Raw genomic sequence first — 25,670 nt, 5'->3', positions numbered from 1 at the left:
TGCAGGGCTGAGGGCAGCATGGCCGGGGCTTGCACCAGCTCAGCCCCGTGCTTGCCCTGCCAATGTTTGTTTTGCTTGGGTAAACGATTGACTTTAGCAACACGACTGCAATGTGTGAGTTGTGCTGGGGCTGCCATTCGATGGGAGGAGGCAGCTATGTGCAGGGAGAGCTGCTAATGCCACAGGAATGCTGCGCTTCCTTGGGACGGAGGAGACGGCGCTGGGGACAGCGCGGCTCCTTGGCCCTGCTGTCACCCTGTGCTGGGAGCTGAGACCCACGGTGGGCTGGTGCATTTCCCAGTGGCCCAAATGGATGTGATTTGCCAGGGAAAATTGGGTGTCTCATTTGTTTGTAGTGAGGAACCCACCCAGGGTTGCAGGAGGACTATGAGGGGCCAGCACCTGCCTCCCACCAGGCTGAGAGGGACAGGAAGGAGAATCCAGTCCAGCTCAGGAATGGCTTTTATTCATGTTTCCAAAGCAAATTGAGGTCTTCTTTGGGCATTACAGGGTGCCAACCAGGCTGGCAGGGAGGAGGAGGAGGGGGTGTACCCTCAGGATAGCCAGGGTGAGAGTAGGGAGGGGAGGGACTGTCCCTGGCACATGGATTTCAGTGATGGCTGAAGGGGGTTTTAATTCAATATTTCATTGCTAAAATGCTGCCAATGCTCCAGTTAAACCAGCAGGCACCAGTGTCAGCTCCCAAGCCTGCTCACCATGGTGGGGTGAGGAGATGGAACATGGCAGCTCCCCACTGAGCCCCCATGGCCCTGTTGGATGGACTTTGCCATTGGGCTGGCAGCAGAATACCTCTTGGAGGCTTGAAGCTCCAGCTGTGATGTCACCTTGCCAGAAGTAGCCCCCAGCAGTGGTTTCATTAATCATGAGTACACAACGGGTGTGAAGCTGTCACTGAAGCTCCAAGGAATGACCAGCTGAGGCACTGGGTATTAACAGGTTTTATTTCCCCCTGGCCACCCTTCTCAGCACTCAGTCTTCATGCTGGTAGCCAGGAGACTTAGTCAAGGAGATGAGAAGCAGAGCTGGAGGGTTTAGGAGATTCAAGCTGTCCATCTGGCCTCAGATTTATTCAACCCCCTTCATAAACTCCAGGAACTCTGCCAAGGGGAAGACATTGGAGACAAGAGGTGTGAGGTGAGACTGAAGTGCCCTCACAGCTGCCAAGTGTGCTCTTGGCAGCTTTTCCCAGCCCTGTCTCCTTTTCCACCCCCACAATGTGCGAGAGGCCAAGGGGGGGATGGCTACTGCTGCTCTGAGTGTGGCGAGGACTCCTTGTGACTCCTGCTGGAAATGTCACCGGAGCCCAGCGTCACCCTCAGCTGCCACCACATGGCCTGGATATAATTTTGTCAGCACCACATTCAAAGACAGAGCCCCTCAGAAATGGTGCTGGTGTTAAGGGGGCACGAGGGGACTGGTGAAAAATGGCAGTGCTTCAGTGCAGCAAGGGGAGAGGTAAGGCAGCCCCAGGTCCTTGTCCCATTTCACAGGAGTAAGAACCCCCCATCCCTGTGCACACATGCTCCTGTCAGATGTGCTGCCCAGCACTGCCTGCATGAGCTCATCCAAGAAAGCTCAGCCAAGACCAAGGGAGCTGCCCAGGGGCATGACCAAGGGCTTGTGACCAAACCACGGGCAAGGAAGTCCTACCATCATAGTCAATCCTGCCATCGTTGTTTTTATCCCCATCTTTCATCAGTTCCTCTATGTCATCCTCAGTGATGGTCTCTCCTGTTGCCTGCAGCATGATCTTCAGCTCCTCGAGGTCGATGTAGCCATCAGCATTTCTGTGCCAGGACAGAAGAGCTCAGGACCAGGCAGAGCTGCTGGGGAGGGGGGCTGGGCTGGCTGCACCCCTCCCACCGCCCCACCTTGCTGTGCTCGTGGCTCTTACTTATCAAACATCCTGAAGAGGTCTGAGAGCTCCTCCTCGGTTTTTCCTTTGCTGTCATCCTTCATACACCGGACCATCATAACCAGGAACTCATCAAAGTCCACAGTGCCACTGCCTGAGGGAAGAATGGACATTCTGGGGCCAGCTGGCCAGCACAGGGACCCTGACTGAGCTCCGCTTCTCCATGAGCAGCTCCACCAGACCAGCCCACCCCCAGCTTCCCCTCACAGCCACATGAATTCAGAACCCCAAAACCTTAAGTGGTGGTGTTAAACCCATTATTGTTAAAGTTAAAAACCAAGACTTCCCTCAGACAGTGCCTCTACAAGTCAAACTGGAACAATACACAAGGTCTGATGCCTCAGTCTCTTCTCATACTGGGCTTGAGGAATGCAGGAAAGGGGAGCCCAGCTGGAGCCATCAGCTGGAGCTACAGGGTTGGACAGGCAATGTCAATGAGGGATCACCCTTCCCTTCAGCAACCAAGGGCCAAAACTCAGGAGAGCAGCCCTGCAGCAAGAGTCAGCTCTCAGGATGCTGGGAAAACTGATTGAAGCTCTTTTCTGACCTTGCAAGTGAATTTTTACCTTTCACAGTCATTTTGCCTTGGCAAAAGTCCTTCTGGAAGCACCAAAGGATGGAAATTCCTGCTGTGGAGATACCTGTCCATCTCATTTAGGTATTAATATTGAAAGCTCCAAAGGCAGGTATTCATGCAGTGTGGTTTTGCACCTGCACTATAGCAGTGTTGTTTCCAATTACTCAGATGCTTTCCTTTTTTGCCTGATTTTTAACTGCTTGTTTATTTTCCAGCTACTTTGTGTGGTATTTCTGCCCAAATGCCCACTGTGGATTTGTTATGTGGGATCATCAGCACACTGATTTAATCAGTATTGACAGTTAGTTATGTGGGGGTGTGTACACTTGAGCAGTGAGAGACTTTCCTGATCAAATCCTCTAAATGGCATTTCTAAAATGGCAGTCCCTACATTCATCCTATATTCTGTTTTTTTTAAAGGGAGTACCCCAAAATCACTACAAGCAGTCTGATAGCTGTAGGAATAAAGATTTCTATAGTTTCCCTTCATCTGGAAATTCCATAAAGGAACCATGCTGAGGTCTGGTGGGTGTTCAGTGTCCTTTGAATTCACAGCAGGTTGCACCCCACAGCTGTGACTACCCCAGCACTGCACAGATGGCCCCCACACCCCCAGATGTGGGCATGGTGCTTGGGAGAGCAGAAGAAACCCAAACTTCTCACCATCTTCATCCACCTCATCTATCATCTCCTGCAGCTCCTCGGGGGTGGGGTTCTGCCCCAGCATCCTCATCACCTTCCCCAGCTCCTTGGTGCTGATGCAGCCATCCTCTGCCCCCAGCACGAAGATGTCAAAGGCAGCCTTGAACTCTGGAGAGAGAGGGGAGAGGAGAGGGGAGGTGAGGTGAGGGGGTCCTGCCCTGCAGCTGGAGCCTGCAGGCAGGGGGCTCATCCCAGGCACAGCCTCCCCTGACTGTGCACCCCAGCAGTGCCCAGGCATGGCCTGGTGGGACAGAAAATCCCTGGGTCATGCCCTGCCTTGGCCAAAGCATTTTCCAGGGCAATCTTGCTGAGGCAGGCAGGGCTGCTGCCTGGGAGCTCCCCTTCAGGCTGTGATGTCAGGTTGAAGGTGCACCTACCATTTTTTTGCTCTTCTGTCAGCTGCTCAACCTGTAAGGAAAACACAGACGCCAAGTCATTTTAATTTTGTCAGCATCCCAGACTGCTAAAAGGACATGTTGTTTGTTCAACAGCCTTTGCCAGGGTCAACCAAACCTCACAAGAGGCAACCTGGTGGACCAGGGAATGTACAGCCAGAGGGGTTTTTAAACAGCAAGATTTTGTAGTCTAAGAGATTCTTCCTTTAAAAAAATATTCACATCTCCTTTGAAGCAAACATAACTTCTCTAGAGTAGTGGATGCTAACACATGGCAGAAATAGCCTTCGTACAAGCAGGGAAAAGCCCACTGGGAAAAGCCCACAAAGCCCACTGGGAAAAGAATATGCCTCTGGCAACCATTTGGGGATAATTTCTTGTTGTGGCAGGCTTCCCTGCAGGATGGCTGCCCTGCTGAAGGCTGCTCATGTGGGCCAGTGCCAGATCAGAGCTGAGACATGCCTGAGATTCCCTGGGGAGGGAGAGGTACACAAGACTATCCCTGGTAGTTGTTTTTCAGGCCTAGATTCAGGAAACTGCTGCCCTATCCAGAGCTTAACTGGTCTGCTTCCATCTCAGCCAGTGTTATTACAAAGGTGTCTGGCTCTGAAGGGAGCTGCTATTATTCCCTTTAGTCTGTTTTGGGAATCTCTCTGAAGGAATGGCCTGTGGAGCCAACAGGCATCAGCTGGCATAGGCTGGCAGGCTGTTCCCAATCTCTGCCCTAATTCAATCCCCACAGACCATCAGTGGGAGCTTATAAGACAGCATGAATTAATGAAGATCATCAATAAGGAGAGCGAGGGGAATCAACAGCTCTGTGCCATACCTGTTTAAGTGCCTTTCTCTCTATGGCTTCATTCCAGGTACAGCTTAGCTGAACTGGCTGCCCTCACCACCATGTCCAGCTGCCCCTTTGGAAGCATCCACGAGAACATGAACTTTTCCTTCCTGTGCTGGTCCACAGCCTCTCTAGATCCAGCCAGGCAGGACCCCATGCCTGCCCTGTCTGACCCCACTAAAGTCTCCTTGCTGCCACCCCCATGCAAGTGGCCCCCAGCACCCAGGTTTTTTTGGGCAGGACCCCACAAACCAGGGTTGTGTCTTTGAGTGAAAGCTGATTCTTTTGTCCCCAAAGGGCTGTGGTTTTGCAAGAGCCATCTGGTTCTTCCTGCTTGCATCAAGAAGCAGAGAAAGTACTTTTCCTTAGCAGGACAGAGCCTGTGGGAGCAGGCAGATCTTTTATCCCACCCCCCTGCTCCAGGAGGTGAGGACTTGGCAGAAAGCTCTAAGGACGGTGGCAGGGTTTTTCTCCACTGCTGGAGGAAACCCAAGCCCGGTGTTTCTGGTGCTGCTGAAGGCAGGCAGGCAGGCAGCTGCTGGCCCTCTGTAGACATTTTTTGGGCAGAGCAAGAGCAGCCACCACGACGATGGCCACAGCCAGTCCTGCTCTGTAACAGGACACCCCGGCTGCAGTCGCTATTTATAAGCCTGAGTGAGAGAGGTGCTGGAGATAAAGATGAGCTCCCCGATTGTTCCCAGGCTTTGGTATTTATCCTTGCAGCCCTTTATCTGGACACTTGTCCCTGGCACTGTTCTAGGCACCGCTTAACAGAGCCTAAAAATATTCCCAAAATAGCTTTGTGTTTGCACACCCTTATCTAGGCATGAGTGGGTAAGATGAAAATTCATTGGGTTCTCTGGCTGCACGTAGGGGATTTGGCATAAATGTAATATTAATACATGCTATCAGCATGCAGGAAATGTACAACTATTCACTTTTGAAGCCTCCTTCAGTATTGAAGTGATAGATGTGGTACAAATTAAATGCATTGTTGCTATAGAGTGACATTTTTGTCACAGAAATCTATCTTGAGCTGTCCATAGTTCTCTCTGGACATGGGGGCTGTTTGCTGCCTTATTCCTCTTTTCCCTCCATACCATTGCAGGAACAGGTTTTTCTGACTGCAGTGTGGGAAGGCAAGCTCTAAGCTCGCAGCACTGCAGCAGCTGTGGTAATGCCAAAAGCAAAATTGTATTTTGCTTTTATCAGCTCCTCTCTCCATCCCAGCTTCTGTTTGAAGTCAGACAGAGGAAACTGAAGTTCTTAATTTTTTTTTTCCACAGGTAAATGTTTTCTTTACAGTCTAAATTGTGGTAAACAGATCCACAAAAGAGCTGTCTGTCTCAGCTGTGCCTGGCTTGGACTTGTTTTGCCTCTGTAAAGACATTGGAAGTTAATGCCCAGGACTCAAACCCTACATTTACCTAATTATTGGCCATGTGGTCCCTGTGCCTTGAGTCACAGAGAGCTTATTTAATTAAAAACCTTAATTAGAAAAGCCTGGATTTCCTTTGATTTTACAAGTTCCATTTTTCTCCATGTTGAAGGTGTTGGCTGGGGGACTCAGCCTTTCCTGAACCTTTTCACACTATCAGGATCACCACAGGGGTTCCATTTCCAAGATTCAAGGCTGACCAAAGGACAGGGGATGTGTGAGCATTGAGGTTGTTTTTCCAAGGACTATATTCCTTCCCTCTAAAAACCTTGGCATAATATTAAGACTGGTATGATGCTTTTTTTGTGCTCTTGCTTAAAATCAGACTTGATCAGTTGTATATTTAAGGGGGGAAAAACATCAAAAAGCTCTTACTGTAAATCTAGTTATGGATGCAATAGCAATCTACACAATCCAGAATCTATTTTCATCCTTATTCTGCTAGCACATCTCTGTCTGACTATGTTACAGAATAATGCAGAGTTCTTATTACAGACCAAATAGTTTGGGTTTACACAGTGAGCGCAGTGTGCAGCTGTGGGAGTTAAAATAGCCAAAGGATGCTCCACGTTCCCCAGGGCATAGCTCACATTCTGGATTCTGCACAGCACAGAGCAGGAGCAGCAGAGCAGAAGGTTTGGAAACAACTGAGAAAAACGGTTTTTTAAAATCCCCATGAAAAATGCTCAGCAAAGGGGCAGGGGGAACATAGCAATGGCAGAGTTGTAAAGCACCAGAAAGAAGAGGGTGAGTTTAATCCATACAAATAGTGTTTATTTTTTAGGAAATCCTCCTCTGCTTTGTCTGGACTAAAACCAAGAGTCATCTCTTATGCCGTGCAGGTTTTATTGAGATTTATAGCTTCACCAAGGAGCCATCTCCCTGCTTTACCGTGGGGAACCAGGGGGTCATTGTAAATAATTTAATAGCAGGTTGAGTGTTTCACACTTGTAAAAGGAGTGCAAAACTTCCAGAGCCACGAGGGGGAAGGGTCAGTGCCCTGGATGAGGATGACTAAAAGCTGCCACCCTACAATTACATCTCATTTCCATTCCTCCACCGCATTGCTGCTATCGCGGCTTTGGGCAGCCTACAACAAAACCCCTTAGCTCCATTCCAGCCCCCCGCATCCCCAGCCCCGGGGACACTCACGGCTGCCTTGTAGATGTCATCCATGGCCGGGCTGTGCGCTGCCTGTGCCGGCGCTGCCCGCGGGCAGGGCTCATATAGGGGCTGGGGCAGCCCGGCCGGCCCGGCCCCCCAGGAATGCCCGGCTGCGTGCCTTGGGACGGACGGGGACACGGCCGGGGCCGGCCCAGACCCGGCCCCGCTCGGGGCAGCTGGAGCTTCCCTCGTGACTTGGTGTGGGATCGCCGCTTTTCAGCGGGACCTGCCGAAATTGCTGATCCTGGCTGGAGCCGTGCCACCGTGCCACCTCCGCCGTGTTCCCCCCGGGAGCTGCGTTATGCTGTGCCAAAGAGGATTGGGTATTGCAGGAAAGGCGCACGTCCCGAAATATCCCTGCCCAGGGGCGAATGTCCCGCGGGGCAGTGGGAACAGGGGGTGTCAGGGCCCCTCGTCCCCTTGCTGTGTGTCCCCAGATCCACGGTGCCCTCGGGGGAGCCGATGCCGTGTCCGGGCAGACTGGGGGAATGTGCGGCCCCGGTGCACGGCGAGAAGTGTGGAGACACGGGGAGCTTTGCCCCAGCCTCCTGTTTTCAGCTCGGACTGCAAAATGCCGGGATCAGCTATCAAAATGGGGGTGTCAGCTCGGTTTGATTCCAGGGGTAATTGCCCGTCCTCTGGGAAATCAGGACTCGCCTCACCCCGCCAGCAAGCTGAGCTGTCCCCTCTGCAGACAGCTAAAATCCACACTCCTGGACTGACTGTGGATTTACCACAGGTTTGCCCTGCCACGGTGGAGAGCAAAACACCCCAAAGGCCTCCAAGTGATGAGCAGCTCTGTCACTGCGGTGAGAGGTGTTTCACTCCACGGCAAGGGAAGCCAAACCTCTCTTTTTAATGATTCAGGACTCCCTCTTGTGTCCAGAGGGGCTACAGATGGCTCTGGCACCACAGGGCACCAAAGTCTCACCTCCAGCTGGCTCATGTCAAAATTAGTTTGCCAAACTAAAAATGCAATCAATGCAACTGTTCGTTTTCATATTTTCTACAAAGAGGAGTCATGCTGCATGGAAAAACCTGCAGTCCCTATGGAATGCCCCAGCCAAAGCAGCATTAAGCAGGGAGCCAGGTGGTGTCAGCACAAAGTGGGGATGCAGGTGAGCACAAAGCCATCCCCACATCACATCCTCCCAGGTTCTGAGTCCTGAAGGATTAACTCGCTGCAGAGGCTGATAGGAACTGTGGTCCTGGGGCATCTGCTGGCCTTGATTTGCCCAGGCTTCAGCCCAGCCCTGCCTCTGCTCAGCACAGGAGTAGCAGATGGAATAAAAAGGAAAATTGTTACATTTAAGGAATTGATTTTTGAAGCAGTTAGTCTTCCTAATTTGAATGTATTTAATATTTTGGTTGCCTTTAATCACAGGAAAATAAGAAAAAGCAGCAGAGGGAAGTAGTTCTTTTGTTAAAGGGCATTGGAGGCTGTTCTTAGATGAGGGCACAGGCTGGGATGGGAGACCTGCTGTTCCCCAAGACCAAACCACCACCCAAAACCTCCTGGGCAACCCCAGAGAGACCTTCCCAAAGAAGTACTGCCCCGAGGCAAACCCCAGCCCCTGGCTGCTTCTCTGGCCTTGGGATCCTCTGCAGAGGCAGTGGGGTGGCAGGTGCCAGCTCTGGCACTACCAGGCACTGGGACAGGGGCTGAGGAATCACTGCTGGCCCTGTCCCTCATCCTGGGAGGTGATGGCTCTGAGTCACCCTGAAAACAGCCCTGGGATGCGTCAGGATGTATTTAGGGTCAGTGTAGCTCAGGAGGAGCAGCTCCAACATTGCCTTTAAAAGGTCTGCTGGAGGGAGCTGGGGTGAAACTCAGGCTGGGATGTGGAGGAGGGGTCTCTGTGTGCCTAGAGAGGGGAGATGTGGGCCACTGCCACCCCACGCACTGGCATGGGAAAGCTGCACATCTGATGCAGGCAGAGACTTACAAAACAGAGCCGAGCCCAGAGGAGAGGATGAAATCCCATCTGGCAGCAGGAGGGAGGTGATGTTCCTCCCGGGAAGGAGGCGCAGGCGAGTGGCACTGTGCCAACCCCTGCCTCCCTGCCGGCTGCCTGGAGACAGAGCTTCCCGCATCCCCTGCCTCTCCCGAGCTGTTTGACACAAAAGAACTGGGAATTGGGGTCTCGTGGGGAAACCCAGAGCCTCTGCCATGCTCAGCACAGGCGTGGGGTGTTCTGAGGGAGAGCCACCCTCTCCTGCTGCTTGCTGTGCCTCCCCCCGAGCCCCGTGGCACAGAGGAGTGTGGCTATCTATAGCCCGGGCAGGGCTGCCAGCACCAGGGCCTTCAGTCTGGGCACGGCTCAGGCACAGCCTGGCAGCTCCAGCTGCATCCCGACACGCTGGCCCACTTCTCAGCCCCTCCAAGCCACCAGGACAACTGGGAAGCTTTACTGAGCTTTTTTCCTCCAAAGCTTCGTTTCAGGTTCTCACTTGCAAGCAGCTGTAACCCGCTGCAAAACTGGCAGAGGCATCTGTGACATCAAATGTAAGGAAATGAAAGGCAGAAGCCCAACTAAGGTGCGATTTTATTTGAGATTAGGGATGTTTGCAGGGCTCCTTTGGCTGTGTCATGGCTCCAAACTGCAGCAAAATGCTCCAGCATTCCCATTCCCTCCTTGGGCACCTGGCCCTGAGAGAGAGCCTGACCCAGCAACAGCAAAATTCTTTAATTTACTGCTTCCTAAAGCCTACTTGGAATATTTTAGCTGAAGGAGCCCCCATTTTCCCCCTTCCCCAGGCACATTGCTCCTCTCTGTGAGCCAGGACAGGGCTGTCACAGCATGAGCCACAGCCATGAGCTGTGCCTGCAGGCAGGAACTGCTTTAGGAGGAGGAGACAGGCACTGATCAAACCCGACAGCCACGCCAGGGCTGCAAATTTTTATTTAATTAAGGAGATGGGACATTCAGAGGAAGCTTAATTAAAGTTGCTCTCCAAACCCACTTATTATCCATGAAGAGGCTGAGCTCAGTGCAGTTCCTGGTGCTGGGACAGCAACAGAAAATCCCTGTTGGGCTGCCCGTGCTCTCTGTGTTTTGTCCTTGTACACATCACCCTTTGGCTACATCCTGACCAAGGAAAAACATTTTTCAGTGAAAAAAAAACCCAAATGGGTTTTCCCATTTCTGTTTGCAGAGGTGTGTTTGCTTATCTGCCACTGCAGTCCTGGTGGCATCTGAGACAGCAGCATTGCCCCTGCAGCTCCACACATCCAGCCAGGGCATTTGCACTTCTGTTGTAATTCCTGACACCACACTGAGCTAATTGCTTCCTCTCTTAGGTAGCACAAGGAAGGGCAGACAGATGTTGCTTTCATTTTGCTGGAAGGTACTTTTTAACAAAATCTCCTTGATTTGACAGTCCAAAACATAATCCTTCTGTGTGTAATGTAGCACAGAGTATATTGCAAAGCCTTGATGGATGCTTGATGCATCCCTCTGCCAAAACATAATCCTTCTAGATAACCTCTCAATTTTAATACACTCAGATACTCCTAAAGAAACTCATTATATCCTCTCTCCTGCAATTTTCTGTTCCTGGGGTGTACACTGAGCCTGTCAGAAAGGTTGCCACGGTATGACTTCCCCTCAGGGCAGCTCAGGTTCAGCTCAGGGGAAAAGGCTGAGGAGGGTTTGCTTGCCATCGTTTAGATTCTCCACTTCTGTTACAAATTCCTGGCAAGATCCTTTAGTGTGTGCAGGCTTGAAGCACTTCCCCATGCTCAGTGGGACAGTGACAGTAAAGCCCAAGCTGTCAGTGAATCACCCCAAACAACACCCCGAGTTCACTCTGGGCTCGTTCCTGAGTGACTCAGCCCAGCTGCTCAGCTCTGTTTTTGGGGTGGCACCAGGCACACAACCACTGAGGTGGCACCTCAGCCTGGTGTGACAGTGTCCAAGGCTCCAGCAGCCCTTGGTGGCCGCAGATGTGCACCACGGGCTGCCAGCAGCTGGGACAGTGTCACAGCCACAGCGCTGGGAGGGGCTCAGCCCTCGGCAGCTCCGCACTGCAGGGATTGCATCCCCTGGATTGGGCTGGGTTCCATTTGTTGGATTGTGCTGGATTGCATTGCACTGCACTGTACTGAACTGGACAGCAGTGGATTGCATTGGATTGGACTGGATTCCCTTGGATTAGATTCTATTCCATTGGATTGCATTGGATTGGAATCTATTCCATTGCATGGCATTGGATTGCATTGGATTGGATTCTCTTCCACTGGATTGCATTGGACTGGATTGGACTGGATTCGATTGGACTGGATTCTATTCCATTGGATTGCGTTGGACTGGACTGGATTATATGCCTTTGGATTCCATTGGACTGGATCCTATTCCATTGGACTGGATTCTGTTCCATTGGATTCCATTGGACTGGATCCTATTCCATTGCACTGGATTCTATTCCATTGGATTCCATTGCACTGGATTCTATTCCATTGGATTCCATTGGACTGGATCCTATTCCATTGCACTGGATTCTATTCCATTGGATTCCATTGGACTGGATTCTATTCCATTGCACTGGATTCTATTCCATTGGATTCCATTGCACTGGATTCTATTCTATTGGATTCCATTGGACTGGATCCTATTCCATTGCACTGGATTCTATTCCATTGGATTCCATTGGAGTGGATCCTATTCCATTGCACTGGATTCTATTCCATTGGATTCCATTGGACGGGATCCTATTCCATTGCACTGGATTCTATTCCATTGGATTCCATTGGACTGGATCCTATTCCATTGCACTGGATTCTATTCCATTGGATTCCATTGCACTGGATTCTATTCCATTGGATTCCATTGGACGGGATCCTATTCCATTGCACTGGATTCTATTCCATTGGATTCCATTGGACGGGATCCTATTCCATTGGACTGGATCCTGTTCCACTGGATTCCATGGGACTGGATCCTATTCCATTGGATCGCACCGCTCTGCGCGACGCCCCCCAGGCACAGCTAGTACGCATGCGCGTCCGGATAGGCTAGACCCCGCCCCCGCGGACCATAGCCCCGCCCCAACTGCTCAAAGCCCCGCCCCTGTATCGCGCACCTCCCTCCTCGCTCAAGCCCCGCCCCTCGCGCCGGGCCCCGCCCCCATGCCCATAAAGGGGCTCGGGCGGAGCGCGCCGCGCCCTGAGGGGGTCGAGCCAAGATGGCGGCGGCGGCGGTGCGGGCCGGGCGGGCGGCGGGCGCGGGCGGCGGCGGTGGCCGCGGCGGAGCCGTGACGGCCTGAGCGGCCGCGCCCCGGCGCTTCTCCCGGCGACATGGAGGCGGCGGCGGGCGGCGAGGACGGCGAGGAGCCCCCGCGGGAGGCCCGAGTCCTGGGCTCTGAGCTGGTGGAGACGTACACGGTGCGCAGCGGGGAGGCCGGGCGGGACGGGCGGGCGGCGGGGATGGCGCAGCGGTGCCGGGGAGCGGGGCCGGCCGGGCTCGGGGCCGCGCTGCCTCCCTCCCGCACCTGCGCCCGGCCGGAGCCGTGCCCGCGCTGAGGGCTGAGCGAGGCGTTTGGCACAAGTTTGCGGGGGGCTGCGGGGAAAGGAGCCGCGCCGGAGCGGGGTCCGCCGGGAGAAGCGGCCCCGAGCTCCGCGTAGCCGCGCTCCTCTGGGAGAGGCGGCGGCTCCGCGGGCGAGTGTCGTGTTCTTGCCCGTATATATCTGGGGATGTGCGTGTGTTTGTGGAGGATCGCTATCGAGTAAACACAGCTTTCAAAGCTGGACTAAACAAAGCAGAAAATCTTTCCTTCGCGTGGAAGTATCGTAAAAAACCCTCTCTGATCTTATTTCCACAGGCCGTCAGATGATTTGGGATAGACACTTTTATTTTTACCCCACCCAAAAAAAAAAATTGCTAGCAGTGTTTTAATTTTGGGAAGGAATGAAGCTTTTGATATATAACTTGTTTTTCATCTGGTCGCATTCTACCAAGAGTTAATTGCTCTGTTTTTCAGGAAGAAGCTCACCCTAAAGCAAACCTCAGTATAATTGCAGATAGAAAATGCCTCGAGCACACCACCCTTCAGTTATATAACTAAAAAATGTTTTCTCCTCCTGCCTTATTTTAGTGTGATTTGAAAGACCTTTTTTCGGTAGAATGCTCACGAATGACAGGCTTCCTGCTGTGGGAAAGAAAAGGGAAAGGGGAGCAATGGTTTAGAAAGACAGTATTTGGAAAGTTGTGTGATGGATACAAGTCATACCTCATGCTCCTGCCTCTTTAAAGGTATCTAGGGAAAACAGAGCAGCAGGAGAGTGGTGTCTGAGTTGTTAATAGGACAGAGCTTTACACAGGTGTGGCACATGAAGAGCCCAACTCCTTCCCAGGTGATGACTACTGGAACACGATTGTGGGAATGACTTTCAGGTGCTGAGTTGCCATATTTACAGGCAAAAATGCGTGGAGCATTTGGTGAAGGAGTTGACTGCAAGCTTGAAATGAATTTTTGAGAGGACTCTGAGCTCATTCTCTTAGTTGCATGATGTGTACTCTCAGAACTGGGACCACTGCAGTTGAGGTGTTGCTGGGGTGTGTTAGGATGTGGTTCAGCCCTCAGTCAGGTGAGAGGCACGGTGTGACCTGTGGCTGGGGGCTGGAAACTTCCATGCCAGCTGTGAACCAAGACTCAGCAGTGCTGCTGTTGAGAATTTCCATCAGCATTATGCAATAGCAGTGAATGAGAATATCAGGTGCATTCAGCTGACAAAATGCCAGTGTCATCTGCCCCCTTATCCCCCTGGAAGTTGTGGTGCAGGTTGTGAAAGCAGCTCCTTTGCTGTTCAGCCTGCAAACAAGGGCTGTGCTAGGGCCACCCTTGGGTAACACCCTTAATGCTCTGCATTGGGCTGGAGTTCAGGTGTGTGACTCTGCAGGTGCTGTTCATCTCAGCAGCTGATGGTTGAGGATAGCATTTTAAGCTGCTGCAGCTAAGCCCAAGGGAGTTTATTTTTTCAAGACCAGATTTCTTTCTTTGGTGGTTATGGAATTACCATTCTACTTTAATGCCATTTTTCTTGGGAGCTTTAAAAATACAGTGTATGAAAGACAGGATTTACCAGCATTTGGTCCTACTTTGATTCTTTTGCTGTATTTTTGAAGGCAAGTTGGCACTAAGCTTGTTTGTGTGTAAACCTCCTGAAGCTGTTAGCAGGACTCAGCTTTTATGAGACAGGTCCAAGCCATTAGAAATATGGGAATAGATCTTTAAATGAAAGCAGAAATTTTACAAAATTTGTCACAGGCTGAAAAGTTTTCAAAAAAAAATAGCATGTGTTTAGTGTTCATAATGAGTTGAGTAGTGCTTTAAGGACATGACAAAGACCTGCACCAGGACAGAGATTGTTAAATGGTGTAAAAGTCAGTCAAATTTGGTAAAGGTAGGAAAGGAACTACAGCTGTAGCAACCTGCATCTTCATCCATTACCATGTGGTCAGGTGGCAGTGATCCTATTTACGTCTTTGTTTTTCTTGTGGCATGTGAGCTTCCTGTTGCACTCTGTATTTCAGAGCTGAGTCTCAGCAGAAGGGGACTGTCATGATATCTGTTTGACAGTTGTGGAATCAGATCCTGTAGAATATATCAGGGAGCCCCACAGTTCTGTATAATGCTGAAGGTACTTTCAAAAACTTGATTCTTATAGCATGAAAGGCAAGGTATGGGTAAATCCAGCAGGAAAAAATGGTGCACTGGTTGGTGTGTTTTCTGTGAGTTAGTAAGGTGTGAGCATTTCTACAGGGTTCTCCTGGGTCTGCTGGTCCAGCTGATGCTGACTGAAGACTGGTTTTAAGTAGAAGGCCTCAGTGCTTCATTTGTTTCCTGCTATGCATTTGTTTGGCCTAACATTGCCTTCCTGCTTTTCCTGGTTTTTGCAGCTGTTTTTAACATAAATACTAACTTTGATATTTAAGGAAATACTGTTGCTTCCTTGAAAGGGTGTAAACACTGCATGATGAGGCAGGAGGAGGAGATGTGGCTGCATCACTGCTCTGGAATTTGGGACCTGCTGGCTGTAGTCACACCTGTGTCCCAGGCTTCCTGTGGAGAGCTCTGTCATTTAAGTGTTGGGTTGTTGTTTGGTTTTTTTACAGTACTGAAGCATGTGCAGTGGGATGAGACACAATGTAGAAATGCCAGTTCTCCATGTAAAGCAAGGTAGGCAGGTTTTTGTGTATAGGAAGTGAACAAAAAGCACTCTGGAATCACTGTAGTTCATTTAATATCTGCTTTAAAAATGTTTAGTAGGTCTTTCAGCCCTCAGTATTTAAGAAGATGAAGAGGTACTGTTTGGTGATGTTTAACTGCAAAGAACTTGTAGAGGATTGCTAGAAAACAAAAAATATATATAGCATTGCAAATATGTCAAACACTTTACAAAGTAGAATGTAACCAAAAGAACTGATTTATAGAAAGATGGACAAAACTTTTTATACAGAAAGGTTTGGTAGAGACAGGTGGAGAAGGAAATCCTGTGAACATAAAGGGCTTTATGTTTAACTCAATAGAAGTGCAGTTTGTGGCACTTCTAAGGATGGGTGGGGATTTCACATGGTATATTTATTTATGTCTGCAAGAAAGTGCAGAGTGAGGATGTCATCATCTGTCTGTGTATTCCTTTAGCACTTGGTGTGACAGGCAGCCCTTGGAGAACCTTAACTTCAGCTGTCAGCCTTGTCATATTAGTGCACTCAAAATTTGTTGGTGATGAAGCTCCTAAAGCAGTGAAATATCTAAGGGGATTTTTTGCTTTAAAATGATTTATTTCTATATTAAGACAAGTCTTAATATGCACATCAGCATATTGCATTTATATATTTATTCTTCAAGATAATGGCAGCTTGTGGATTGATGTGAAATCAGGTGCATCATGTGAAACTGATGTTTGGGGGGTGAATGTGTACTGCCTGCTCTCGATGGGAAATGCTACAGCTTTTTAAAGACTTAAGGAATTGTATCAGTGCATGCAAACACTTTAACAGGTACTTTCCCAACCAAACTGTCCGTTTCACTAAGTGCTGTGTTTCTAGATGTGGTCAGTGCTTGCCATTTCAGCAAAAGGATATTAAACCCTTATTGCAAATTTACTCTGTGTTTTATACAGGGAGGAGGGGTTTGCTTCCTCACCTGATGAGTTGTCAGTTGGGACATGTGAAGTTACTGAGTTTCCAGTGTCTAATCTTTGGTTTCATGCCTTGTGTACTCAATGTGCATTGCATTTGGATGTGCTGCTTGCTCTGCCATAGTTTAGCACAGTCAGCTTTTCAAAAGAAGTGATATTTTTATTATGGCTTATAAATGTAGTACTTCTTTACTTCTAAGTTTCATTTCTTGGAGTTTCTCCTTGCTTTCCTCAGGGTTATGAGGTGCTTTTGAATGCTGGTGTTATTTCTGTTCTGGTTTGTCACCAGCACAGTGATTAATCCTGATCTGCTGTTTCCCAACACAACATGACAGGAAAACAGGCACAGGCCTTAATTGAGTCCATAATTCTGTGTGGGCATTCTGTGTTTTCAGAGCTCATCCCAGCACTGATGTGTCACTCACCACGTGCACCAGTCAGACATCTTGGTTTGCTTCTCTGTGGGGCTTGGGGTTTGTTCAGTGAGCCAGTGTCAGATGCTTACAAAAATAAAACTGGCATGAACTACAGTTCATCTTCTAAAATGCAGGTGGTATTCTATTTAATGTTTGACATTGTGCTGCTCTGTACTTGCAGTAAGTGAAAACTGGTCCTTTATGTAACACATTGAAACTGTTTCTGATTTTTGTTTTCTCATGTGGGTTTAGCAACTAGATGTGTATCATCCTCATAGCAGCTATGAGTCAGCTCTGGGTGATCTGTGGTAGTAAGCAAGTTCTTTACTGTATTAAATGCTTTCAAGATTTGATTACAAGTTGGTGTTTTCCCCAAAGAGTATAGTTGGACTGGATGATATAGTTTATTTAATTTGTTGTATTCAAGTAGCTGTGGAACTGGTTTTGCAGAGCCTTGTTTGTTTTCTGCTTGTGTTTTAGTTTGTACCTTTAAAATGTCTTTGGGATGGCTTGTTTCTGGTATATCTAAATGTAGGCTGAGTTTCCTGCAAAACCAGTGCTGTTCAATCCAGAAAATCACCTAGATGGAAATCTGTTTGGTACATGCATGGCTAAAAATACTTATTTTTGTATTAGGCAATGCTGGGTTGCATTAGATAATTGTAGTGATTCTTTGGGCTCAGTAACTCTTCAGGAAGATGTCTTGTGTGCTTTACCCCAAAAGGAATAAAATAGCTTCCACCCAACCAAAGGTTTTGTTCTGTTTTCTCAAGGGTTAAGCTCCAGATTTCTGCTTAACTGAAGTGACTGGAGGATGCTTGCCAAGTTCCTCTGCCCATTGTGGAACTTGGTAGATGGAAGAAGGGATGCTGCTGTCTCAGGCTTGTGGGAGCTATGAGGACCAAGTTCAGTTAGCAGAAACTTTTGGAAAAAGAAGTAGCTTAGAGCCCTTGGTCATTAACCTTTGGGTTAAAGCCATTGCTTCACACTGAGGCATCTGCTTGTTCTTGCTGTGGAGCACCCTCATGAGTGAGATCAGGCATCCCCCATCAGCAAAGCCCCCTCAGACCTGGGGTTAGCATTTCCTTAGCTCTGATTCTTGCAGAATATATACCACCTTACAGTGCTCCATCAATCAGCAGGTCTCACAGTCAGTTCTCTTAAGTGTTTTGCAGTGTCCTTACTTGAATTTCATCCTTTCAGGTGTACATTATTCAGGTCAGTGTTGGCAATCATCAGTGGACAGTCAAACATCGTTACAGTGATTTCCATGACCTGCATGAAAAGGTAAGAATGTTAAAACTGTGACCTTGGTATCTTACAAAACTGTGCAGTTCTGTTTTACATAATTTCTTTCTTCAATACAGAGAGAGAATATCTGCCAGATGCCATCTGAACTGCAGACTAAGTCCTTTTTGTGAGAACATTGTTACTTGCCCCTGTTACACTCCCCTCTTGAACTGGGGGAGGTTGACCGGGACAGCTTCAGCCTTGAGTGGAAGCTGTGTCAGAGAGGAGAGTTCAGGCTGGAGTCACTGAACTTTTTGCTAAGAAGGATGTTTATGATCAGCTGATTTGGTGACCAAAGTCTCATCACAGTGGATGATAAAAATGTCCTTAAAGTAGCATGGGATATTTACCAAGCAATGCTGATAAAAAACAAAAATGAGGAAAAGTCTACTTTATTCAAGAGTTTTCTGCTTTCTCAGAAATGCACTGGTTATTTTGTTTTATCACATTTGTTGCATTCTGCCCTGGTGTAGTGAGAGTGATTCTTGGAGCAGACACTGTTATTGCACTCTGATCATTCCATGACAAAATGTTCTTTCTGAAAATACCTAATACTTTGAAGGCAGTAGCTAAATTTACTGAAGTAATTTTATTTTTGGATCTTCTCAGAATCAGGCAACATGCGCTTAAAGTGTTCCATTGGATCTTTTGTACAAGTTCAGATGGCATGTCAGGTATTAGCTCTGGTCTTTGTCTTTCAGCTTGTTTCAGAGAAGAAAATAGATAAAAATCTGTTACCTCCAAAGAAGATCATTGGAAAAAATTCCAAAAGCCTTGTGGAGAAAAGACAAAAGGAACTGGAGATCTACTTGCAAACTCTGCTGCTCAAGTTCCCTGTTACTGCGCCAAAAGTTTTGTCACACTTCCTACACTTTCATTTATATGTAAGTTATGTTTTTAGTGTCTGAATAGAGGCCTGAGTCTCTTTCCCTAATTCTCTGACTTGGAGAGAATTCTGTGGAATCTTCATGAGTTCGCTGAAATAGTTCTTTATCAACATTTTGCACAATATAACAAAGCATATTTTTAAGATTTTTGACACCACTTTTTATTGCAGTAGACACTGTGCTGGGAAGTAGTGTGGGCAGGGACTCTAAGAAGAAAACACAAATGCTGGCAGGAGAGTTGGAAGCTGTGAATAAATGTGAGGCTGAATTGGTTAGGCTGAAGTCAGAAGTGCTGGCTCCCAAATGAACATTGCATAATGGATCCACACCCCCCTACTTAGTGGCTAATGGTTGGAGCTGTGGTTCACACTGAAACAGTTTGCAGTAGCCCATATGAAGAGAAATGATGCTTCTCTGTGGAAGCACAATGATGGAGTGGCCTTTGGAGAAATAGCTCCAGCAGACAGAATGTTACGGTAAGGATACTTGAAGCAAGAAGCAATTACTTGATTTCATGTTCAGATTGCAATTTGTTCATCTCTTGTGTATAGTTAGGCTTTTTTTGCAATATGGCATCATGTTATAAGGGGGAGAAGGACTTTCATCACAAGGAAGAAGCACTGGAGAACTGACTGGAAGGGGCAGTAGCTGCTTTGGGGTGGGCTGTTTTGAGAAGGCCCTTCAGGGTTTCGTAGAAAAGCTTCAGAAATTAGTCACAAGTGATCCATTAGGTGTTAATTAAGTTTTAGCAACAAAGGAAAGCCTGGTTTAGTTATGTTACATGAATATAATTATCCTGGTGAGACTTCAGAGTTTCTTAGATGAAAATAATAGAAAGTTTATTCCACGGTGTTGCTATTGCCTTGCAGACTTGAGAGAGAAACTCAGATTTGTAACTATCAAGCCCTCTGAAATGGATTTGAGGTTTTAAATTTATTCAAAATGTCTGACAGTGTAGGGAGAATTCTGTTCAAATAGACCAAAATTCCAGTGATCACAGGCAAATTGCATAATTTTTCTGTGCTGTGCTCCGTCTTGTAAATGACGTCTGTTTCATTAAAGTTTCAGTGTTGTACTTCCACATGGTTTTTATGCAGGCAGAGGTTCTTCCTTTCCCCTTATTTCTCAGGACTATTTTTTTCCCCACTTTTAATCTTTTTTTGCTCTTCCAAAGAGCTAGCAGTATTTGGATATGAATGCTTCCCTGTTTCTAAACTGCTCTTGGATATTAAGAGCAAAGATGTTGCTCAATCTGCATTTCTTTGCTTTAGGGGGATTTGACTTAGTTGTAAATGCTAATGTTTTTTTGCTTGGAACTTTAGAATAGTTTTAAATATTTACCAAAAATATGTTAATTATTCAGGAGAAAAGCTAAATATTTACCTCAGTAATTCTACTGGAAAAAATTACTTTTCCACTAGAACTTTGATCTTTTAAAATATCTTCATTACCAGACAACCCATGTATATACTGGAGCCATTATAATCCCTGATATTGCCTCATTAATTTATGTAGGAAGGCTGCAATTTTTTTGTCTATTCTTTTTTGCAGTATTTCCAGTAAGGATTGTTTAATTTCATTTCCCAGGTAATAGAACTAAATGGAGTTGAAATACCAGCCATTGATACATTAAAGTCACTTTGAAGCCTTTAGTTGTTCTTGGATACAGCCTAGCAAAGAGAAACAGTTGCATGTGACAGCAATGTAGAACTTTATTGTTACTTTGACATTGAAAAGGATTTCTGCAGTGATGTGGGGATGTTTATTTTGTTGCATGGTCTTTGTCATCTTAGAAGATTGGGTTTGCTAACTTACATATAGAAGGTTTTGCAGCAAAAACTGCTGTTCAGAGACACCTGCAAACAATGGACTTCTGTGGGTGTTGATGCATTTAAGTAGTTACAGCTAAGACAGAAGTCTCTTGTAGATCTGACAGAGGAATAGAGTTCCTTTTTTTTGCCTGCTAGTCACTGAACAGTCTTAAGTCATAATCTTGTTCCAATTATAAATGTAGAAAAAAAAATTTTGGCTCTGTGTCCCAGATGACAAAAGAGATACAGAGTAGAGTTTTCAATTAAGTCTGTGCTTGCCAGATGAGTGTAACTGGCTTATTCAAACGCGAATCAGAATTGTTTAATTTTGTTTGGAATACAGCTTTGAGCTTGTTGTTCTCAAAACTATGGCGTGGAGACTTTGTTCCTCCTCAGTGAATGGGGATTCAGTTGCACTAAGAATGTGATGTTCTAAAATCCTTGCCTCATCAAATGAACTGAGCTGTCTGCTGCAGATGTCCTGTGGATGTATTCCCTTGTTATGAATCATGAGGTATTTGTCAGCAAAGCAAACTCATGAAATATTCATGTGGCAATGATCCATAATATCTGTTTATACTTTGCAGCTACCTTAAAATGAGATGTTTGTCTAGGGGAAGCTTCACCCTTACCCACAGTTTTACAAACATTTTGTGGGCCTTTGAAAGGGAGCTGTTGGATGTGCTCAGAACTATTTCTGGACTTGCACAGAGCATTTGCTTTTTGTGGAGAGAGGTGTGCCCAGGTGGGAAATACTTGTACTGATCTTTCTGCACCTGCAGATTCAGAAGGCACAAATCCCTGCACTGAGAGTTTCCAGCCTTTCATGCTGGAGCCATCAGTGCCAGGAATGGAGGTTGAGCACCTGGGTGAGTGCAGGAGGGGGAAGAGGGTGATGAGGAGGGGTCTGCATTACTTTGGAGAAAATATAGTAGAGTTGAATTCCAGAAGACTACTTTCTTTTTATATCTCTCTTTTTTTTTTTCTGTAGTCCTGTTAATCTAAGGCATTCTCTGTGGTACTGATATTCTGAGGAAATGTTGAGTGTTTGAGGCATTAGAATAATGCTCAAATTTGAAGAACACTACATTTGTAATATTTTCTTCAGAACAGAACTGTCTTCCAAGTTGGGCTAATCATGGCTAGTAATAACTTGTTTTAGTTGCTGCTGCCCTTTTATAATGTGTGCAGAATAGGATTAATTAAATTTAGTTCATTTTAGTTCATCTTGGAAGTGAAAATCATATGAGATAAAACAATGTCAAGTAATTTTTATGAAGCATTTTCAAGTTACAAACAAATCTATAAAACAGTTGCCCCTGATTTCAGTTAAAAAAATAACAAAACAGTCCTCTACCACAGCAAAAAAAGGATACTTCACTAAAGGTCCAAATTTAAAAATTGGAACCATAAGTATGCAAATAACACTTATTGCAATGGTTTGTTGTTTGCAGGAGATCAATGGGATCACTGCTGCATTGGCTGAAGAGCTCTTTCACAAAGGTAAGGAGCTTGCAGTCTTTATCCAGGAATGTTTTCCTCTCTGTTCATGCATCCACATATCTTTCATATTTTACCTCCAGACAATGCGAGATCTGGTCTTCCATATTCAACTGATACTTTTTCTCTCCCTGCTTTCCTTTTGTCTTTTCATTGCTGCTTGCACTTCAATTCAAACTGCATTTTGTGAGGAGCTGCAACAGTCTTGCAGCCAAAAAGATACTGTTGGAAAAAGATACTGGTGAATGTATGTTTTGCAAAGGGCCTCCTAGTCTGTGTCCTTAAGAGATAGGATGTGGCAGTGGTGATCAGGAGCTTTTGCTAAGCTCTCTGTCTCAGTGTGTTTTAGTGGCTCAGTGTTCCTGTAAGGAAGCTTGGTCTGTGTCAGTGAGTCCTGACAGTCTGTGTATTAAATGCAAGAGATCACTTCACATATCTAAATATTATTCTTCCAGAATTCCGGAAACAGGAGATCTTCTGGTCAGTTCATTTAAGGGTGTGCTTTTTTGAGGCTGGCAGATGAAAATTAAATGCTCTTACTGTAACTACAACAGCTCTGGCTGCTCCATTAGCAGCAGGAGGCATGTGAAAGGATTAATCCCTGCTATTTTTGTTTTGAAGGACATGCAAGATGCTACTTTATAATTCCAGTTGGCTGAGGCATGGTAGGCATGATAGGTGAAGCAGGTTTCAGAATGCATTCCAGATTTTCTGGCAGAAAGTTACCTTTAGGTGAAGCCACCTCAGAGAGTCCATACAGTGAATTTTGGAATATGTTAAGGAAGCTTGTGAAGAAATGTTTGCTGGCTTTCTAGTGCCTTGTATCTCACTGATACAAGAATTGATGTGTCACTGACTGCTCTGTATTAGTGGAATCTTCAGTAATGTATGTGCAGCTGGACTCTTGGACTTGCTCCCACTGAAGCTGAAGGGAATTTTACTCCTCAGAGCATTTCTGAGAACTCTGCTTATCACAAAAGCTGATGCTTTCTTGTCCATGAAGTCAAACTGGTGTCCCTAAAAGGAAGAAAGATATTAATTCCATGTGTGTGTTCCAGCTGCTGTAGCCTACAGCGAGCTAATGGTTGTCTTCAGAGAGGCTTTATATGCTGCTTCCTGCTGTTCCTACTGTTAAATTGGATTGTAAAATTATAATTAGATAAGGCATTTTCTGTTCTGGGTATTTGCTTTGGTGCTAGCATGCAGAAAATCCCCATACTTTCAAAAAAACCCACGTTTGCTACAATTCTGTATTTAGGCAGCATAGCAAAAGATCTGAGGTCTGTATTTTAGAAAGCAGGTGCTGTGTTTTCTTAATAGAAAAAAACCTAACTGCTATAAACTTAGATCAGAAAGAGTTTCATAGCACTTACATTATGTAAAGGAACTTTGACTCCAGCCTTGTTAAGACCAAGGGAAATTTACCATTAATTGCATTAGGAACTTTGGACCTGTATCATGAGTGCCCATTTGAATACCTGAATTACTTTGGTGTTAAAAAATATTTTGCTACCTCAATTTTCATCTTAGGTATAAATGACAAACATGTATCACTACATTTCCCATGTACCATTTAGTCCTGTGTAAGCCTTGCAGCACTGTGTTTGATCCTAAGCTACTCTTTTTTTCAGGAGAGCAGCTCTTAATGGCTGGAGAAGTGTTCACCATCAGGCCCTTGCAGTTGTATGCTGTCACCCAGCAGCTGCTGCAGGGCAAACCTACCTGTGCTAATGGAGATGCCAAAACAGACCTAGGGCATATTCTGGATTTCACTTGTAGACTCAAGTATCTAAAGGTGAGATCAATTAAATAGGTGTTTATGCTGCCAACTTTCAGTCCATGCTGTCCTCTAGCCAAGGTGTTTGCTGTGTGATGTGGTCTTTTTTAGCAGTGCCCTCTGTGTAGATGCAGCCACAGAATCTTGCTGGGTGCCAGTAGGGATGGGTAAGAAATAAATATTGACCTCTGCAACCTTGCTTTCTTTGCAAGCACTGTGGGTAGGCCACTGTATGTGAATACATGTGCATTTGTGCATCTATATAAATCTTGTCCCCTTTCTCACTGTCTGACTGCATCTGACAGATAAAAATAAAACTCTAAAAAGCTCCTCAGTTTCATAGATGGCCCTGAATTTTTAGCTATTTCAGAATGCTATAAAATGCTATTTCAGAATAAATGTAAAATGGCCTCAGAACAGACAGTTTTTGTCAGGAGACAATTTGACTTTTTTTCCTACCAAATAAATGAATTAGACTTTCCCTAAAGTAATTTTTAACACTGCTTGCTATGACTCAAAAACTCATTTTAGCCCCTTCATTGCATGAGGAGCTGCCTTTTAACTGTGTCGTGTATTCAAAGCTGAAATCAAATGGTGGATCAGGGAAGCAAAACCACAGCTGTGCTGGTGTTCCTGGGGCTCCTCAGTTGCCTTTGTCATCCTCTGTCTGTATAGAATCCTCCAAAGGGAGGATTTTCTGGCTGGAGAAGAGCTTATTGTTTAGCAAAATGGGCATCTGCAGAATTTCTAGCCCTTCTGAATGCTTTTGAGTGGGCACATTCAGAACTTGTAAGATCCATAAAACCAGAGAAAACCCTTTGAGTTTTCTCTCAAAATTCTATTCACAGCAAACATAAATGAAACCACCTGCTTTTTATGCTGCTGACATGCTCTGGGGCCAGAATCCTATGACCATATGGATACCAGATGCATTTTTATTGATGTATCAGTGTAATGCTTGTTTTCTTCAAGCCCATCTTGTCAGTGCCTTGAACTTCACCCCTTGTAGTGGAATTAAAGACAGTGCTGACTTGGAGGGTTCACTGGTTTCAAGGAATTTGTTTTCAGTGAATATAACTCTGATTTTCAGCTAAGAATGCTTGGTCAGCCTTGCTTATGATATTGCTTTTTGCATGCCCCATGTGCTACAGAATGCAAGCACAAGGTGGCACTTCAAGTTCAGTGCACTTAGCTGGAGCAACTAGTATTTGTTTTCCTGAAGAGTTAACCTGCAAATGTCATGAATCATTTAATATTTGAAGAATTGCTTGGAACTTTGGCTGCCTTTCCAAGCCACTGCCCTTGGGCCATTGCCTGTGTGAGACTGGAATGGGAACAAGTTGGATTGTGTGCACTAACTCACTTCTTTAATGTCTTAAATGCCAGGTCACTGGAACAGGGGGACCTTTTGGAACCAGTAACATTCAGGAGCATCTCTTGCCTTTTGATCTGTCTATTTTCAAATCGCTTCATCAAATAGAGGTAGGGCTGAAATACTGCTCATAAATGCATAGGTGCTCTGCAAATGCCAGGCCTGCTTCCTATATCTCAGAATTGTGATTCTCTGCTTTGATTTGCTGCTGGAATTGGGGAATGCAGAGTTTAGGAGAACTGTTTCATTTGTGAAACAATGATTTTTCACAAGAAATAAGGACACAACTTTTAAATTAGAAGACCTTGCACTGTGTGTGTTTCCAAAAAACAGTTTCCAGTTTTCACACAAAACCTATACCTGAGTGCCTTTCCACTGCCTTAAAGAACTAACAAGTGGTTATGGTGGGATCCCCTATTACA

At 46.3% G+C, this 25,670-nt stretch overlaps 2 protein-coding genes across 4 annotated transcripts in view; one reads left to right on the top strand and one right to left on the bottom strand.

Annotated features, from left to right (window-relative positions):
* Window positions 1-941: 941 nt before the first annotated feature.
* Window positions 942-7,527, bottom strand: TNNC1 (troponin C1, slow skeletal and cardiac type). Its single transcript, XM_064432454.1, has 6 exons — window positions 7,042-7,527; window positions 3,593-3,623; window positions 3,177-3,323; window positions 1,916-2,030; window positions 1,672-1,808; window positions 942-1,118 (listed from the first exon to the last, which is right to left on the bottom strand). Exons 1-6 carry the CDS (start codon window positions 7,063-7,065, stop codon window positions 1,087-1,089), a joined length of 486 nt encoding a protein of 161 aa, XP_064288524.1. The 5' UTR covers window positions 7,066-7,527; the 3' UTR covers window positions 942-1,086.
* A 4,701-nt stretch (window positions 7,528-12,228) lies between these two features.
* The window catches only part of NISCH (nischarin), a 28,980-nt gene continuing 15,538 nt past the window's right edge, over window positions 12,229-25,670 (top strand). For 2 of the 3 annotated variants that reach the window (XR_010368477.1, XM_064432453.1), the window contains exons 1-6: window positions 12,229-12,436; window positions 17,815-17,898; window positions 18,603-18,785; window positions 22,054-22,102; window positions 23,731-23,894; window positions 25,263-25,358. Coding sequence is in view for 2 of the 3 variants with exons in the window: in XM_064432453.1 (XP_064288523.1) it covers window positions 12,350-12,436; window positions 17,815-17,898; window positions 18,603-18,785; window positions 22,054-22,102; window positions 23,731-23,894; window positions 25,263-25,358 (663 nt within the window). In the remaining variant the exon portion in view is untranslated. The remainder of the gene's footprint in view (window positions 12,437-17,814; window positions 17,899-18,602; window positions 18,786-22,053; window positions 22,103-23,730; window positions 23,895-25,262; window positions 25,359-25,670) is intronic. The other variant, XM_064432452.1, reaches the window with a different exon arrangement.

Source organism: Passer domesticus, chromosome 9, assembly GCF_036417665.1.
Source record: "Passer domesticus isolate bPasDom1 chromosome 9, bPasDom1.hap1, whole genome shotgun sequence".
Classification (NCBI taxonomy): Eukaryota; Metazoa; Chordata; class Aves; order Passeriformes; family Passeridae; genus Passer; species Passer domesticus.
Note: the sequence above shows the minus strand (reverse complement) of the source record. Positions and strands in the feature narration are given on the sequence as shown.